Source organism: Mastigoproctus giganteus, chromosome 6, assembly GCF_048544385.1.
Source record: "Mastigoproctus giganteus isolate SK-2022 chromosome 6, ASM4854438v1, whole genome shotgun sequence".
Taxonomy (NCBI): Eukaryota; Metazoa; Arthropoda; class Arachnida; order Uropygi; family Thelyphonidae; genus Mastigoproctus; species Mastigoproctus giganteus.
In genome coordinates this window covers 144,963,057-144,978,601 of record NC_143580.1, presented here as the reverse complement: position 1 = coordinate 144,978,601, position 15,545 = coordinate 144,963,057, and the positions used below count along the sequence as shown (strand labels likewise).

At 38.9% G+C, this 15,545-nt stretch overlaps 1 protein-coding gene across 1 annotated transcript in view; it reads right to left on the bottom strand.

Moving 5' to 3' along the window:
• Nucleotides 1-15,545, bottom strand: part of FBXO11 (F-box protein 11) — a 513,763-nt gene that overhangs the window by 166,725 nt on the left and 331,493 nt on the right. Inside the window, exon 15 of the mRNA XM_090375372.1 lies at nt 3,766-3,851. Coding sequence (XP_090231498.1) covers nt 3,766-3,851 — 86 coding nt within the window. The remainder of the gene's footprint in view (nt 1-3,765; nt 3,852-15,545) is intronic.

Genomic DNA, 15,545 nt, shown 5'->3' with positions numbered 1-15,545 from the left:
GTGCCCGATGGCTTGGCACATTGTCATCTCGGAAGATACCATCGCCATTCGGGAAAAAGTGTAACATAGTGGGGTGTACACAGTCAGCAAGCAGTTGATGATAGCGGACACCACTGATACGTTGTTCCATATGCACCAGGGGTCCAAGTTCCTGCCCAGTGAAACGTGCCCCCACACGTTACAACTGGCTCCACTAGCCTGAACTTTTGATACCGTGCATGATGAATCAAGAGCCTCATGTTGTTGATGCCAAATCTGTACACGGTGTGGAGTAAATAACGTGACTCATCCGACCAGCACACCTTCTTCCAGTCTTCTAACGTCCAACCTGCATGCTCTTTGCACTAGACGAGTCTTTCACGCCAATGAACCTCGGTTAGGAGAGGATGCTGTAGGGGTCGTCTGTGGGTATAGCCCATACATGCGATGCATGGTCATGCCAGATATTGTTCCGGGTTGGCCCATGTTGCATCCACTTTGTGTAATGGCGCCTCCGTAGCCAGGTGGGCAGGAGCAGCTGTCCGTAGCACACGCTTCTCGATTAGACAGGGGTTCGAGCCCGTGAGCCACCAAATATGGAGGATGTGGAAAGGTCAGGGAATGAAGCTTAACTTTTCCTGTAAGTTTAGGTGATGATGCACATGCTCAAATATTTCTTCCCTGGAAATATTTGACTGTTCTTCATGATTAATAGAGGAATAAGCATGCCAAACTTCACACACAGTGTGTTTGAAGCAGTGGGCAATTACTTTTTCATTAACTTCATCCCATGCTGAAACACTAAATACATTGCCTGCAGGATGTCGATTTCACATTGAATTTTTCTTTCAAGACACACAGCACAATTTTGTTTAATAGCATTCTTTGGTAGTTTTTTCTTAAAACAGTGGATTACACTTTGATCAAGTGGCTGAAGAACTGATGTCACATTTGATAGGCACTCGACAGTGATTGCACGTAGGTTGTTTACATGACAATGAGGGGTGCAGTTTATCCACAAACAGCAAAATTTTTCTATTCTTCTCACTCATCCTGTGATGTCATCCATGCCATTTGTTTGCTCAATACATAGTCTGTAATCTTCAAATTAAAAGCACCAAGGTTTCTGGGATTTCCCAATGATCAAAAGAAGAAGCTTCTCTGTGCCAGAACTGTTTGCTGCCAGGAGAATGGTAATCCATTGTTTGGCCTTTATTCCACCACCACATTTCTCGTCTTTAAATGTAAGTGTTTTATCTGGTAGCGATTTTAAAAAAAGAAGAACCCAGTTTCATCAACATTGAAGACATTATTGTGGTTGTATGTCAGCAAAACATTTTTTAAACGACTTCCATTCCATTCTTTTGTAGTATTAATGTCTACAGCTGCACTTTCACCACACACTTTTTTGAAAGACTGGCCATAACAAATCTTAAATTTCTGGATATATCCATCTGAACTTTTAAATTCTTCAATATCCATTCAATGTGCAAATGATTCAGCCTTAGCTTTTAAAAGACTACCATCTACAGGAACATTTTTTGCATGCATCATCACTAGCCATTACAAAAGTACCTTTTCAAGATTCGGATACTTCACCTTTCATGCTCGAATCCTGCCCAGTGCAGCAGATTTCTTTAAACTTTCAATCTTTTTCTGATCTTTAAGAACAGATTATTCTTAGGAATGCTGAAGTGTTTGGCGATGTCAGTTTTAGAATGCACACCATTATCTACAGATTGCAAAATCCTAACTTTATCTGCAATTGGCAAAGCTATCAGCTTTCTTGGAGCCATACCAATAAACATACACTCGAACTAATTAAATTAGCCTCTAGCCAATGTTCAATTCATTACTGCGCTGTGGAAAAATAGAGTGGGAAATCTTAAACGATTTCTCGTGGTCAGGCAGCAAGTTTGTCAATTATCTCAATATATTTGAATTGTCTGTCATTTTTAAATGTGAATATTGCAACAAAAAAGTAAAAATTCAGATTGAGATAGGAATTTAGGTCATTATACAGAAATCTTTTTATTTTCAATGTTGTTATACTGAATGTAAAATAGCATTAGGTTAATGAGAAATTGGCTGGGACCAACCATATAGGACATTAAAAAGAGCTTCCACTATACAAGATTTTGTACTTCATCAAAAAAAAAAAACGCATTTAATGTTATCAGCCTCTTATGTTACCAATTTTTGTAAATCCAATGTCATCAGAGTAAGTTGTACTCACTGTACTAATTACTATTTTTAATTTACAAACTGATGGTGACTTGAAATCTTAAATCGTCTACATGCCTTGTATCATTAACTCTTTTCTATAATTATATAATCAATTAAGCTGTACTTGTTTTATTAACCATCCATCTAAACTTCTGGCTATCTTTATACTGAAAATACTGCACTTTTAACTAAGAGCATAGGCTTTCACAAAATTCTAGTAGCTTCTCCCATTATTGTTAGGTTTATCTTTATCTCCAAATTATATGCACAGACAAATTCAATCAGCAAACTTTTCATCTTGAATTCGGACCACATGATTCCTGAGTAATTCTTGCCAATCAATATTTCTTCCAAACTAATTCCTAAATTCAACCTTTTTACTGTTTAATCTTTTAATGGTAATGGTTTTTTAGCACTAGGTGGTTTAGTTTCCTATCAAGCACAGCAGACGTCTTGTCAGAAACACTGTTAGAATGTCTTAACTGTCATTCTAATGCAGTGAAAAGCGTTAGCCTAAAGTGTATTCAATTTGGTAAGCTTAGTCCCAACTGGCAGCTCATCCTTGTCTGTTCTGTAGCTGTACAGCCAACTTCCTACTAACAAATTATACTATAAATTGCAAGGAGTGGACAGTGAGTCTGGACCCCAGTCAGTTGCACATAAACCAAGCTTAAGAGATGTGGATTCTTCTTGCTCTTCCAGTCTGGTTAGACAGCTGTGACTACTAATCCAAATTAAAATATATGATTTCAGACTACTAAAGTTGAATAAGATTAGCATTCTGAAGATTTTTATTTTTTTGCAGAATGATATAGATGTGCTTCCTGGGAGTGAAAGATTAGAAGGTATTTTATCTGCTTTTATATATTTTCTTATAGTTTAGCAATACCTTTATATTTAACTTACACTTTTTTTTTTTTTTTTCCAAGTGAATGCTACTTTGCTGTTTTCATGGCTATTTACAATATGCAGTAAAAGTGGCAGCTAACAAGTTACAGACAACTGATGAAATCAAACCAGTGTTTGTTCATTCCTACATTGGCTATTCATGATTTTCATATACAGTTCTTCTTTTTTGCTTTATAAACCAATATAATTTTTGCATGTGCAAATCACAAAAAATAATTTGTACTAAATTTTTCTTATGAACTATTTCAAAGAAATGAGACTAACAGAATGCTACTACTAAGGGAAGCGATTTGTGGAATTTTTTTAGTGAAATTTTTCTTAAAACGGTATTTGTTGCAATGGGATGTTACTTTAATTTTAAACATTACAGCTTAATATTTTTTTAGGCTGTGAAAATTTTAAATTTTATAGAGAAATTTTTATTTGTAATTTTATCTGAATAAAGAGTAATTAAAAAAAATTAAAAAAAAAGGTAAAATGTGCAGAGTGAAGGATCTGCAAAAAAATTGTGTGCTCGAATCCCTTAATCTAGCTTCAAACAAAGCCTACCATCCAACAAGCAATTTTTTTTTTTTAAATAACTAAAACCAAAAATTATAACTTGGGTGAAAGTAATGTGCATTTTTTGTGTAATACATTCCACTGACTCACCTAATTTGTACACCAGAGTAAAGGTGATTGAAAATGTCATTATCTTCTAATCTGCCATGACCATTATCATAAAAATAAACTCCCACCTAAAAAAAACAAATAATGAAATAAAACATTAAAATAATTAATGATGTAAGAAATAATTTTCATTTGTTATAAAACAGTTGTAAACACTATCAAGACAAAAGTCATAGTTTGGTAAGACAGCAATATAAGAGTCCTGCAGTGAAATAACAACTTGCACTTTTACTTGTTTACTGCAAATCCCTAGTAGTTGGGCTGTGTTAGCATTAGCATTAGTAGAGGCATATGATGCAAGAAAGCAAGCTTGTTCAGCATCAGCCAAAAAAAAAAAAAAAACACACCACTCCCATTTCACCCCTCCGTTCGCTCGAAATACCTGTCCAGTTGAGCCTTAAATTTGTTTAGGCTATCAACTTCAACAACAAGTGATGGAAGTCGGTTCCACCAACCAACCACCCGCTGGCCAAAGGCAAATTTCCGCACATCTATCCGACATCCGTCCTTCCTCAATTTGAATTTATGCCCTCTGAGCTGATTATTCTGAGCAAGATGAAGAATCCCATTGGCATTGAGCATGCTCAAACCATTCAAAGCCTTATACACCTCTATCAGATCACCTTGCCGGTGCCTAGTCTCCAGACTCTGTAATTTGCAAAACTTAAGCCTTTCTTCGTAAGAGCAACCCTTTGTTCCATTCACTAATCTTGTTGCCCTTCTCTGTACCCGTTCCAGCAGCTCTATATCCTTTTTGAAATGAGGCCTCCAAACCTGTATACAGTACTCAAGATGTGGCCTAATCATTGCCTTATACAAGGGAATAATCACCTCCTTATCCCTGCTAGAAAAATTCCTGTATATCATTGACAAGACACCATGAGCTACTCTTGCAGCTCGTCTGCACTGCTCAGAGAACTTCATATCTGCCTGCACAATTACCCCCAGGTCCTTTTCATTCTCCACCATTGTGAGTGTAGTACCGCAGAGTTGATACGTTGCTCTGGGGTTACTGTTTCCCATATGTAGTACTTTACATTTGTCAATGTTAAACTTCATTTGCCACCTCTCAGCCCATCTGTTCAACCTTTCCAGATCCTGTTGCAGCAGCATAGCGTCAGTGGTGTCCTTAACAACCCTGCCAACCTTTGTATCATCTGCAAACTTGGACATTAAACTTGATATCCCATCATCAATATCATTCATAAACACCGAAAACAACAACGGACCCAACACTGAACCCTGAGGAACTCCACTAATAACATTAGTCCATGTTGAGCAGTGTCCATTGATTACCACTCTCTGTCTTCTGCCAATCAACCATCCCCTTATCCATAGCAGCAATTTGCCTCCAATGCCACACTGCTCCAATTTGTGCAGCAGTCTTCCATGTGCAACAGTATCAAAAGCCTTTCCAAGATCCAAATATATAATATCAAAGTTATTCCCTGCATCCAGTTCTTTTGTGACTACATCATAGTATCCAATCAAATTGGTCAGGCAAGACCTGCCCTTAACAAAACCATGCTGCGTCTGAGCTATAACTGAATTCTTGTCTAGATTATCCTGCAGTGCTTCTTTAACCAGTGCCTCCATTAATTTACCTGGAACAGAAGTTAAACTAACAGGTCTATAATTACTTGTGTCAGTCTTTGATCCTCCTTTGTGAATTGGGGTTACATTTGCACATCTCCAGTCTATGGGTACCTCCCCTGAGTCCAAAGAAGCTCTCATAATTATGGCTAGTGGTTTGCATACTTCCTTTGCTGCCTCCTTTAATATAAGTGGATAGATCCCATCCACCCCAGGTGCCTTTTTTATGTTTATCCTCAACAATCTCTCCTCCACTTTCCTCTCAGTTATTACAAAATCATCCAGCTCACTGCCAATGTTTACTTTACCTACATCATTCTCCTTCCTGAATAACTCCTCATGCGTGAATGTAGATGCAAAATACTCGTTTAGATTGTTAGCCACCTGAGCAGGATCCTCAACTGTTGAACCATCAATATCCAGTGGACCAATCTGATTCATCCCTTTCCTTCTTGAGTTTAAATAGGTAAAGAACTCTTTTCTGTTTTTCTTTGCATCCTTTGCCAAGGATTTTTCGTAGTCTGCGTAGTGTTGGCCGAGTACTAGTGATTAAAAGATATATTGCCAACTTTTCTTCTTACATACAAATTTTTCTCCACACACAGCTAGTTTAGACCTTACAATATTCAATGTTACCTCATGAAGTTGCTAATGGAGGAACCATCTGCCATTTGATGAGAGGTCTTGAAACAGATCTGTAATTGCAGTACCTTAGTTTTTAAATGAACAGCAAATTCCCCTTTGTGGCAATGTTATTTTAATTAAAAACAAAACTCTTGGATCATTTCATTTTTAAGTGAACCTAAGCCCAAGACCAACAACTCTTAATGGAAGGAACAAAGCTTCCCCAAAAAAACACAATAGAACATAGAGTAGTGTCTGTTATCAGAATATATCACATGAAAGGTGGTTAGCAGATAGCTTAAATTCAATTCAAATAGGGAATGATGGCTGGACGTCAATTTGGGAAAGTGTGTTTGTGTGTGCATTTGTGTGCGTGTGCATGTGTGTGTGCGCGCGCGCACGTGCGTGCACATTACTACCTAAAAATTAAATATTCCCAAGTTGACAACTGGGAACAGCAGCTCTTATGTTACCATTACAAAATCATATTTAAGGGTATATCAGCATACTTCCCAACTGAAAGATTAGTTGGCATCTCTTCAGTAAAAGAACACAGATAAACACAGTCAACCCAATAAATGAAACCAAACACTGCTTACAAGCTCTAAGAACAAAGATGGGAATTAGACTATATAACAAGACCATGTCAGGTGCCTAATCAGGAAGCTCTGTGAAAGATATGGTGGTCATGAAGCAGATATTGATAATGAGCTTTTTTGTTAGAATCATTAAAGAATCACCCTTGAAGTTTGGCAGCTTCTTCCTGGGACACAAACAAGTGAGTACACATATGCATGCCTACTTATGTAATTAGGTTAATGGATTTACAAATGAGCACATAACACAGTCTTTGTGCCACTAAATACTGTTTGAACATTCTATTAGATATGCTGGTATGGTAAGGTCTATGTACCAAAAGAAATAAAAAGTTGCACACTATGTCTGGAAAATCTTTTTCCAGTTACAGACCTTTTGGTTTTTAAACAAAAACATCTGAAAAATTGAGATTGAACCCTTCTTGAATTACTGAAAAGTATTTCTCTGAATATCTGCGTAGTGATCAATATTTGAATATCTCAAGTGATCAATGAATGACAGTTCTGTACAATGCCAGTGTCTTGGGCATCTGATATAAACTTGTGTACTACATAATAACAGAGGTTCTGCTATTAAAAAGGTATCGGTAGGTCCTAAAGTTGTTAAAAGTTGTTAAAGTTGTCAAAATCGCACAAGACTTAAAGTCAAATGAACATTTGCATTGTTTTCAAGCAGATCCAGCACATTCCTTACAAGGTTTGTGCCCATGGATGAGAAATGGATCTATCATTTTCATCCAGAGACAAAGGAGCTGTTGTTGTTATTTTGTTTTTAGGAGCATTAGCAACTAAGGCCAGATTGCTCCGGGAATATGCGGTGGTCATTCCCTGACCTTTCCGCATCCTCCGTATTTGGTGGTGACGGGCTCGAACCCCGGTCTAATCAAGAAGCGTGTGCTACGCACTTCTGCTCCTTCCCACCTGGCTACGGAGGTGCCTCTCTTTGTGGACTAATGTTATCAGAGGAGTCTCCTCAGGGTTAGTACTGGGCCCATTACTTTTCAATATTTATTAATGATATTGATGAAGGTATAAACGGCTTAATATCAAAGCTTGCAGATCCAATGACAGTCAATAACAGTAATCAGAGTGAGCTACTGCAACAAGCCCTATGAGAATTGGATCAATTGGCTAAGAAATGGCAGCTGAAGTTTAAAATTGATAAATGCAAGATACTGCATATGGGTAGGAGTAAACTGGAGTAATTTATCAACTTTGTGATACTACATTCAGAGTAGTGGAAACTGAAAAAGACCTGGGGTAATTGTGCAGCCACATATGAAATTCTCTGAGCAGTGCAGACATGATGCCAGGACAGCTCATGGGGTTTTGTCAGAGAGAGATATACAGAAACTTTGCTAGCAGGGATAAAGCGGTAGTATAATGCCATAGTTATGTCACATCTTGAGTATTGTATACAGGGTTGGAGGCCTCGCTTTAGGAAGGGTGTAGAGGATGGCAATGAGATTGGTGAGGAGGACAAAAGGATGCTTTTACCTAAAAAGGTTCCACTTCTATAAACTGTAGCATCTGGAGACTAAGCACTTGCAGAGTGATCTGATTGGGGTATTTAAGGCCTTGAATGGACAGAGTAAGCTGAATGTGAATGTAAATGGCATTCTTCCTTTTGCTGAGACTGCACACATGAAGGGGCATAAATTTAAGTTAGGAAGGATGGTTACTGACAAACTTCTGGCAGAAGTTTGTCTTCAGCCAGAAGTTGGCTGATTGTTGGAAAAGGTTTTCATCTGTTGATGTTGTTGAAGTGGATGTTGCCTATTTCTTCCTTGATTGAAATCAATGAAGAACTAGAAAAATTCTTAGAAGGTATGGATCGGTGAAGTATGTAGCTTTTTTTTTTTTTTTTTTTTTTTTGGGCTGATGCAAAATAAGCTTGCCACTGCTACTATTACTATTTCAGCAAATTTAATCAGCCAGCTTAAGCCCTTAAAGCCTCGGGCTGCAAAAACATTAGACAATATACAAGTTTTTTATTTTATTTTATTTTTTTTTTATGAAAACCCCAAACACGACAGGTATTAGAACCTATCATACTTAGTACTGTGCTTGGGTTGGAGGTTGAGAAGATATTTGTTGATATTAGACTTGAACTTCTGCAGACTGCAATTTTCAGGAAAGACATATGAAGGAAGGTTGTTCCAGAAAACAGAAGTTGAACAGTAAATGGATGTTGGCTGGCGGTGGCACGTGTTCGGACTGTTTTGAGAGAGAGAGAGAGAGAGAGAGAGAGAGAGAGAGAATTATAGAAGCCAATTCAGAAGAACAGTGCCCATGGAAGTATCTGTAGAAAAGACATGCAGCAGAAACAGTATGTCTATGAGACAGCGAGTGGAGAGACTTGGTTAGAGATGAGTCATTAATTAACCTGACTGCCCTCTTCTGAATGGAATCCAGAAGCCTCAGAGAGATTTTGGGGGTACCGTCCCAGATGTGGGAACAATATTCCATGGTAGGGGAGATTTGCGACCAGTTTGGAAGAAAAGTAACGCCGAGAGCAAAAGAGAAAAGAAAGTTTTTAGATGCAGAGGAAGCAATATTTGTAATGTGCTAGTGCCAAGAGAGATTAGGGTAATCCCCAAAGGAGATATATCACCTTGCCAAGAAATCGGAGTGTCACCAAAGATAAGCATTGGAGCAGAAGAATCCTTTTTGCAAGATATAAGACAAGACTGAGTTTTAGAAGGATTGAAATCAATTAAGTTGTCTTTGCATCACTGGAGAATTACATGGAGATCGGCATTTAAGGAATTGGCAGTGGATATTCGAGAAGTTGAAGCTGATTGAGCAGGGCAAGGTTTCTCAAAATGGAAAGTGGAATGCTTTTTTTTTGTTAGTTGTTGGCGCATCGGCGTCTGTGGCCATAATGCACCTCCCAAAATTTTTGCATATTACTCTAACCCAAGCCGGGATTCGAACCCGCGATCTTTGGGTTGCCAGGCAGGCACTTTATCCACCTGGCTAGCCCGGTCGGGAAGTAGAATGCAATGTGCTATCATCGGCAAACTATGGATAGCATTTCCAGTCAATGGAAGAAGGTCATTAATATACAATAAGAAAAGAGTGGGGGAAAGAACTGAGCCATAGGGAACACCAGCATTAGTGGAGAAGTTAGAAGATAGAGAGCCATCCACCATCACCCTCAGTGAGCGATCAGAGAGAAAACTGAATAACCAATTACAAAAACAGTTGGCAAACCATAAGATGGAAGCTTGTTTAGAAGACCTTTATGCCAAACATGACCGAAAGCCTTTGAGATGTCTAGCGCAACTGCTTGTGTTTCGCTGAACTTTTCCATTGAATTTGTCCATAAATGTGTAACATAAGCCAGAATATCACCAGTGGATCGAGACTGATGGAAACCATACTGGCGATCGTTGATCAGACGGAGATTTCTAGGTAGTTTAAGAGCTGGCGGTTAATTGATTTCTCCATTACTTTAGAAAGAGTAGAAGTAATTGCAGTGGGACGATAATTGGATGGGAGGGATTTATCACTCTTTTTAGAAACTGGCTGGACATGAGCAAATTTCCAAGCAGAAGAAAAACACCTTTGGAATAAGAAAGTGTAGAAAGGAGGCAAAGGACAGGAGTAAGTTCAGGAGCAGAGGTTTTGAGAACAAGTGGAGAAATACCATTGGGACCTGGATGTTTCTTAGCATCAAGATTCATCAAAATCCTTCTGACATCCTTTTGATGAAAGACCACAGGGGCATTGAATGGAGCATGTTGAGAATGGTGGGAGGTGTTTTAACAAGATCATTAATACATGAGCTGGAAGAAAAATGAGATGCTAGCAGGTTAGCTTTATCCTTGGCCAAAATGACAAAAGAACCATCTGGTTTTGAGACCAGAATGCTCGGCTACCATTAGGGCAAGAAGTAAGTTTTCTATACTTAGCCTGTTCAAAATCTAGTCTGGACTAATTAATAACTGCTGTCCAATTGTTGCAAGCTTTGGTGTAGGCAGAAAATGAAACTAAAGAATTGGAAACAAGCAAATTAATTAGAAAACTAAGGTTTAGATAAAGGACAAGATTTTAAAGTAGAGTGTGGGAAAAAAGATTCCATTCCTACAAGAAGAATTTTACTGACATGATCTGAGTAAATGTTGACATCAGAAGTTTTGAAACAGTAGTCTGACCAAGTAAAAGAAATCTCGCAGGTCATTCCATTTTGCATTCTTGTAATGCCAAACAACACATGAGGTTGGGAATAGCTATGAGATAAAGGCTCCATTGGAGAAGAGACAATCACCAAGTTGTGATCTGAGGTGCCTAAAGGACCACTCACTTTGACAGTGTACTTAGAAGGGTTGTTTTTGAGAAAAAGATCAAGCGTGTTGGCTGTATGGGTAGGATTGTCCAGTATCCTTGTAGGTAAATGAACAATATGTGCAAGGTCATTAGTAATTACAAAAGCCTCAGCATCTCGACCAGCTGGGTCAGTGTGAATAGAAAACAGAAGCCAGCTGGGGTTGTGAACATTAAAATCACAAAGGAAAATTACTTCACTGTCAGGAAAGTTGGACTGGAGAAAGTCAAGTTGCAAAGAGAGGAAGTCGAAGAGCTCCAAGTGATTAGTGGAGTTGGTAGAATGGTAGAGACAACAGATGAATTTGACACAATGAGGTAGGGAGATTTTAATCCAGAGAAGATCGAAAAGAGGAGATTCCAAATTACCAATTCTCTGACAGGGAATATCGGAAAGGACATATGCACAAGCACCACCTTTGATGCAAAAGGAATCATACAGTGAATAATTCGGGCAACTGAGATGAGCAGTAGTTGAATCAACTGATAACTGAGATTCTGTCAGGAAAAGTACATGGGCTTTGGCAGACTGCAAGTGGAAATGCGACATCACTGAAATTTGAACTGAGACCACGCAACTTTTCATATTTGTGAAATGAACTAGGAAGTGTTTGGGAGGTTTAGATATTTTCGCAGATAAGCTTACTCTATTAGTTTGACAATTCATAGTGTATTCAATAGTAAGAAAAAGTGTGTGCGCGTGTGTATGTGGTAGGGAACATGCTGTATGAAGTAATGAAATTTTTGGATATGGCGTACACATGGTAAGAATATACCCAGATCCTTGACGTAACGTGGCCTCGACAATGTCCCCTCCCGCATAACCACTACTCAGACTCCCTCCAGTCACTATCTGGCACAGTAGAGGTAGCAAGATTATACACTAGTTGATCTGGAAATCTCCTAAAGAGTTACCAATAGGTTCGGTCCAGCGTACTAACTAGCAGCTGGCCTGTGAACACTGTTTTAGAGCTGTACCCTCGAAATGTAAGGAAGGTTGGATCTCACTACGATGTCCATTATAACCTCAAAAGTCATCAGTTGTATTGCATGATGGAAGAGATAGGGAAAGGTTGACCGGAACTTAGCTCTGGGGACTAAACATTGGTTCCACCACTTCAAGCCTCAAATAAGCAAAGTGGTGGTATTGCACCGGTTGATGAGAGTCATGTACCATCTAGTTTGTGCAAAAGCAACATATTAGTACGCAGAAATTCTAAAAAGGGTTAGAAACGGCATCGTTTTAGTTATATCTCATATTGTGAATACCTTCACAATGAGTTGCCACAATATTGCACTAGTTTGAATAAGTAACGCTTCATCAATGGAGAAAACTATTGTTAGTTATTCTCAGCAGATACCATCACCCAGATGGCACCGTTTCAGGGCTGTTTGGCCTCTTTTCAGTTATACTTCATAACTGTTTTGTCATCATTGCATCACCAGGATAACTACCTACCTACCTATCCACCGAAAAATTGCCAAATAGCCCTGAAAAGATGCCGTCTGGGTGGTGGTATCTGCCAAGAATGACAACAGTCTTCTCTATTGGTGAAGCATTACTTATTCGAAGTAGTGCAATATCATGGCAACACGTCATGAAGGTATTCATAATATGAGATATAACTAAAACGATGCTGTTTTTAGCTTTTTATAATTCTTTCGCAGCATCAGCCAAAAAAAAAAAAAAAAAAAAAAAACCCGCTCCCATTTCACCTCTGTTCGTTCGAAATACCTGTCCAGCTCAGCTTTAAATTTATTTAGTCTACCAACTTCCACAACAAAAGATGGAAGTCTGTTTCACTAATCAACTATCTGCTGGCTAAAGGCAAACTTCTACACATCTATCCTACAACTGTCTTTCCTCAATTTCAATTTATGCCCTTTCAGGTGATTATTCTGAGCAAGAGGAAGAATCCCATCAGCATTGAGCATGCTCAAACCATTCAAGGATTTATACATCTCAATCAGATCACCTTGCAGGTGCCTAGTCTCCAGAGCTTAAGCCTTTCTTCGTAAGAGCAACCCTTTTTTCCATATACTAATCTTGTTCCCCTTCTCTGTACTCGTTCCAAAAGCTATACATCCTTCTTAAAATGAGGCCTATGCACCTGTATACAGTACTCAAGGTGTGGCCTGACCATTGCCTTATACAAGGGGACAATCACCTTCTTATCCCTGCTAGAAAAATTCCTGTATATCATTGACAAGACACGATGAGCTACTCTTGACGCCCGTCTGCACTGCTCAGAGAACTTCATATCTGCCTACACAATTATCCGCAGGTCCTTTTCATTCTCTACCACTGTCAGTGTAGTACCACAGAATTGATACGTTACTCTGGGGTTACTGATTCCCATATGTAGTACTTTACATTTGTCAATGTTAAACTTCATTTGCCACCTCTTAGCCCATCTGCTCAACTTTTCTAGATCCTGTTGCAGCAGTGTACTGTCATTAGTTTCCTTAACAACCTTCGTATCGTCTACAAACTGGGACATTAAGCCTGATATATCATCATTAATATCATTTATAAATACAGAAAACAACAATGGACCCAACACTGAACCCCAAGGGACTCCACTACTAACACTAGTCCAAGAAGAGTAGTGACCACTGATTACCACCCTCTGTCTTCTCCCACTCAACCATCCCTTTATCCATAGCTGTTGTTGTTGTTATTTGGTTTTTAGGAGCATTAGCAACTAAGGCCATATTGCTCCGGGGATATGCGGTGGTCATTCTCTGACCTTTCCATATCCTCCGTATTTGGTGGTCAGGGGCTCGAACCCCGGTCTAATCAAGAAGCGTGTGCTATGCACTACTGCTCCTGCCCACCTGGCTACGGAGGCGACCCTTTATCCATAGCAGCAATTTGCCTCCAATGCTACACTGCTCCAATTTGTGCAGCAATTTTAGGCTATCAACTTCCACAACAAAAGATAGAAGTCTGTTTCACTAATCAACTACCTGCTGGCTAAAGGCAAACTTCCATGTGCAACAGTATCAAAAGCCTTTCTATATATGATATCAAAGTTATTCCCTGCATCCAGTTCCTTTGTAACCACATTATAGTATCCAATCAAATTTGTCAGACAAGACTTCCTTTTAAAAAAACCATGCTGGGTCCGAGCTATAACTGAAGTCTTGTCTAGATGATCCTGCAGTGCTTCTTTAACCAGTGCCTTCATTAATTTCCCTGGAAAAGAAGTTAAACTAACAGGTGTATAATTACTTGTGTCGTTCTTTGTTCCTCCTTTGTGAATTGGGGTCACATTTGCACATCTCCAGTCCATTGGTACTTCCCCTGAGTCCAAGGAAGCTCTCATAATTATGGCAAAGGGTTTGCTTACTTGCTGCCTTTAATATAACTGAATAATTCCTATCCACCCCGGGTGCCTTTTTTATGTTTATCTTCAACAATTTCTCCTCCACTTTCCTCTCAGTTATTACAAAATCATCTAGCTCACTGCCAGAGTTTAATTCACCTCTGGCATTCCCCTCCCTGAATAACTCCTTATGTGTGAATGTAGATGCAAAATACTCATTTAGTTGCCACCTGAGCAGGATCATCAACAGTTGAACCATCAATATCCAGTGGACCAATCTGATTCATCCCTTTCCTTCTAGAGTCTACATAGGTAAAGAACTCTTTTCTGTTTTTCTTTGCATCCTTTGTCAAAGATTTCTCATAATCTGCCTTTGCTTGCCTAATCTCCTTTGTGTCTTGGCTACAGACCAGCTTATATCTAACATAGGCTTCTATGTCCCCATTAATTTATACGCATCCCATGCATTTTTCTTCTCTGCCACATGTCTCATTAGTTCATCTGATCCATTTAGGCCTAAATCTTGAACAATATTTCTTAGTTGGTATGTAAAGCCTAGTAGCTTCCAGATTAATTCTTTGAATGCTTCCCATTTGGAATTTGCAGTTGGTATCATCATCAGTTGGTCTCACCATATAGAATTTAAATACTGTCTCAGACCTCAGTTGTTGTCATTATAGAAAGCAAAAACCATTCCCTTTAACCCTGATGGTAGTTACCTCTTTGAGTAAATCCACAGTGTGACCTAGTCACACTGTGCACACAGTGGAACCACTGTCACCTAGTGGTTCCTTTATCTGCAGATTCTTAATTCATAAAGAATCACTACTGATAATCAGATCAAGCATATTGCTCCCTCTAGTTGTCACCTGAATTTGCTGATGTAGAAAACAATCATCCAATAAATCCACAAAAGCCTTGCTAGTGTGTGAGTGAAAAACCCACAAATTCCAGTCAATATCTGGAAAATTAAAATCCCCCATTATAAGACTCTCTGATTTACTGGCCCACTCTATTTCCCTGTACAGTTTTTTTATTATACTCATCAGAGTCATTAGGCCTATAACACACTCCTATTCTCAATTTTGATCTCTCAGTGCTTATGTCACACCAAACTGACGACACTGCACTGTCTAGTGATGTTGAATGGCTGCATTTCCTTGTATTTTATGTGTTTCTTAACTAACAGTATAACCCCTTCTCTCTTCCTATCCTGTCTATCCTTCCTGTACACATTGTACTCCCCAAATTCCAGTTCTGCATTCCTTATATCTGTGTGACACCACGTCTC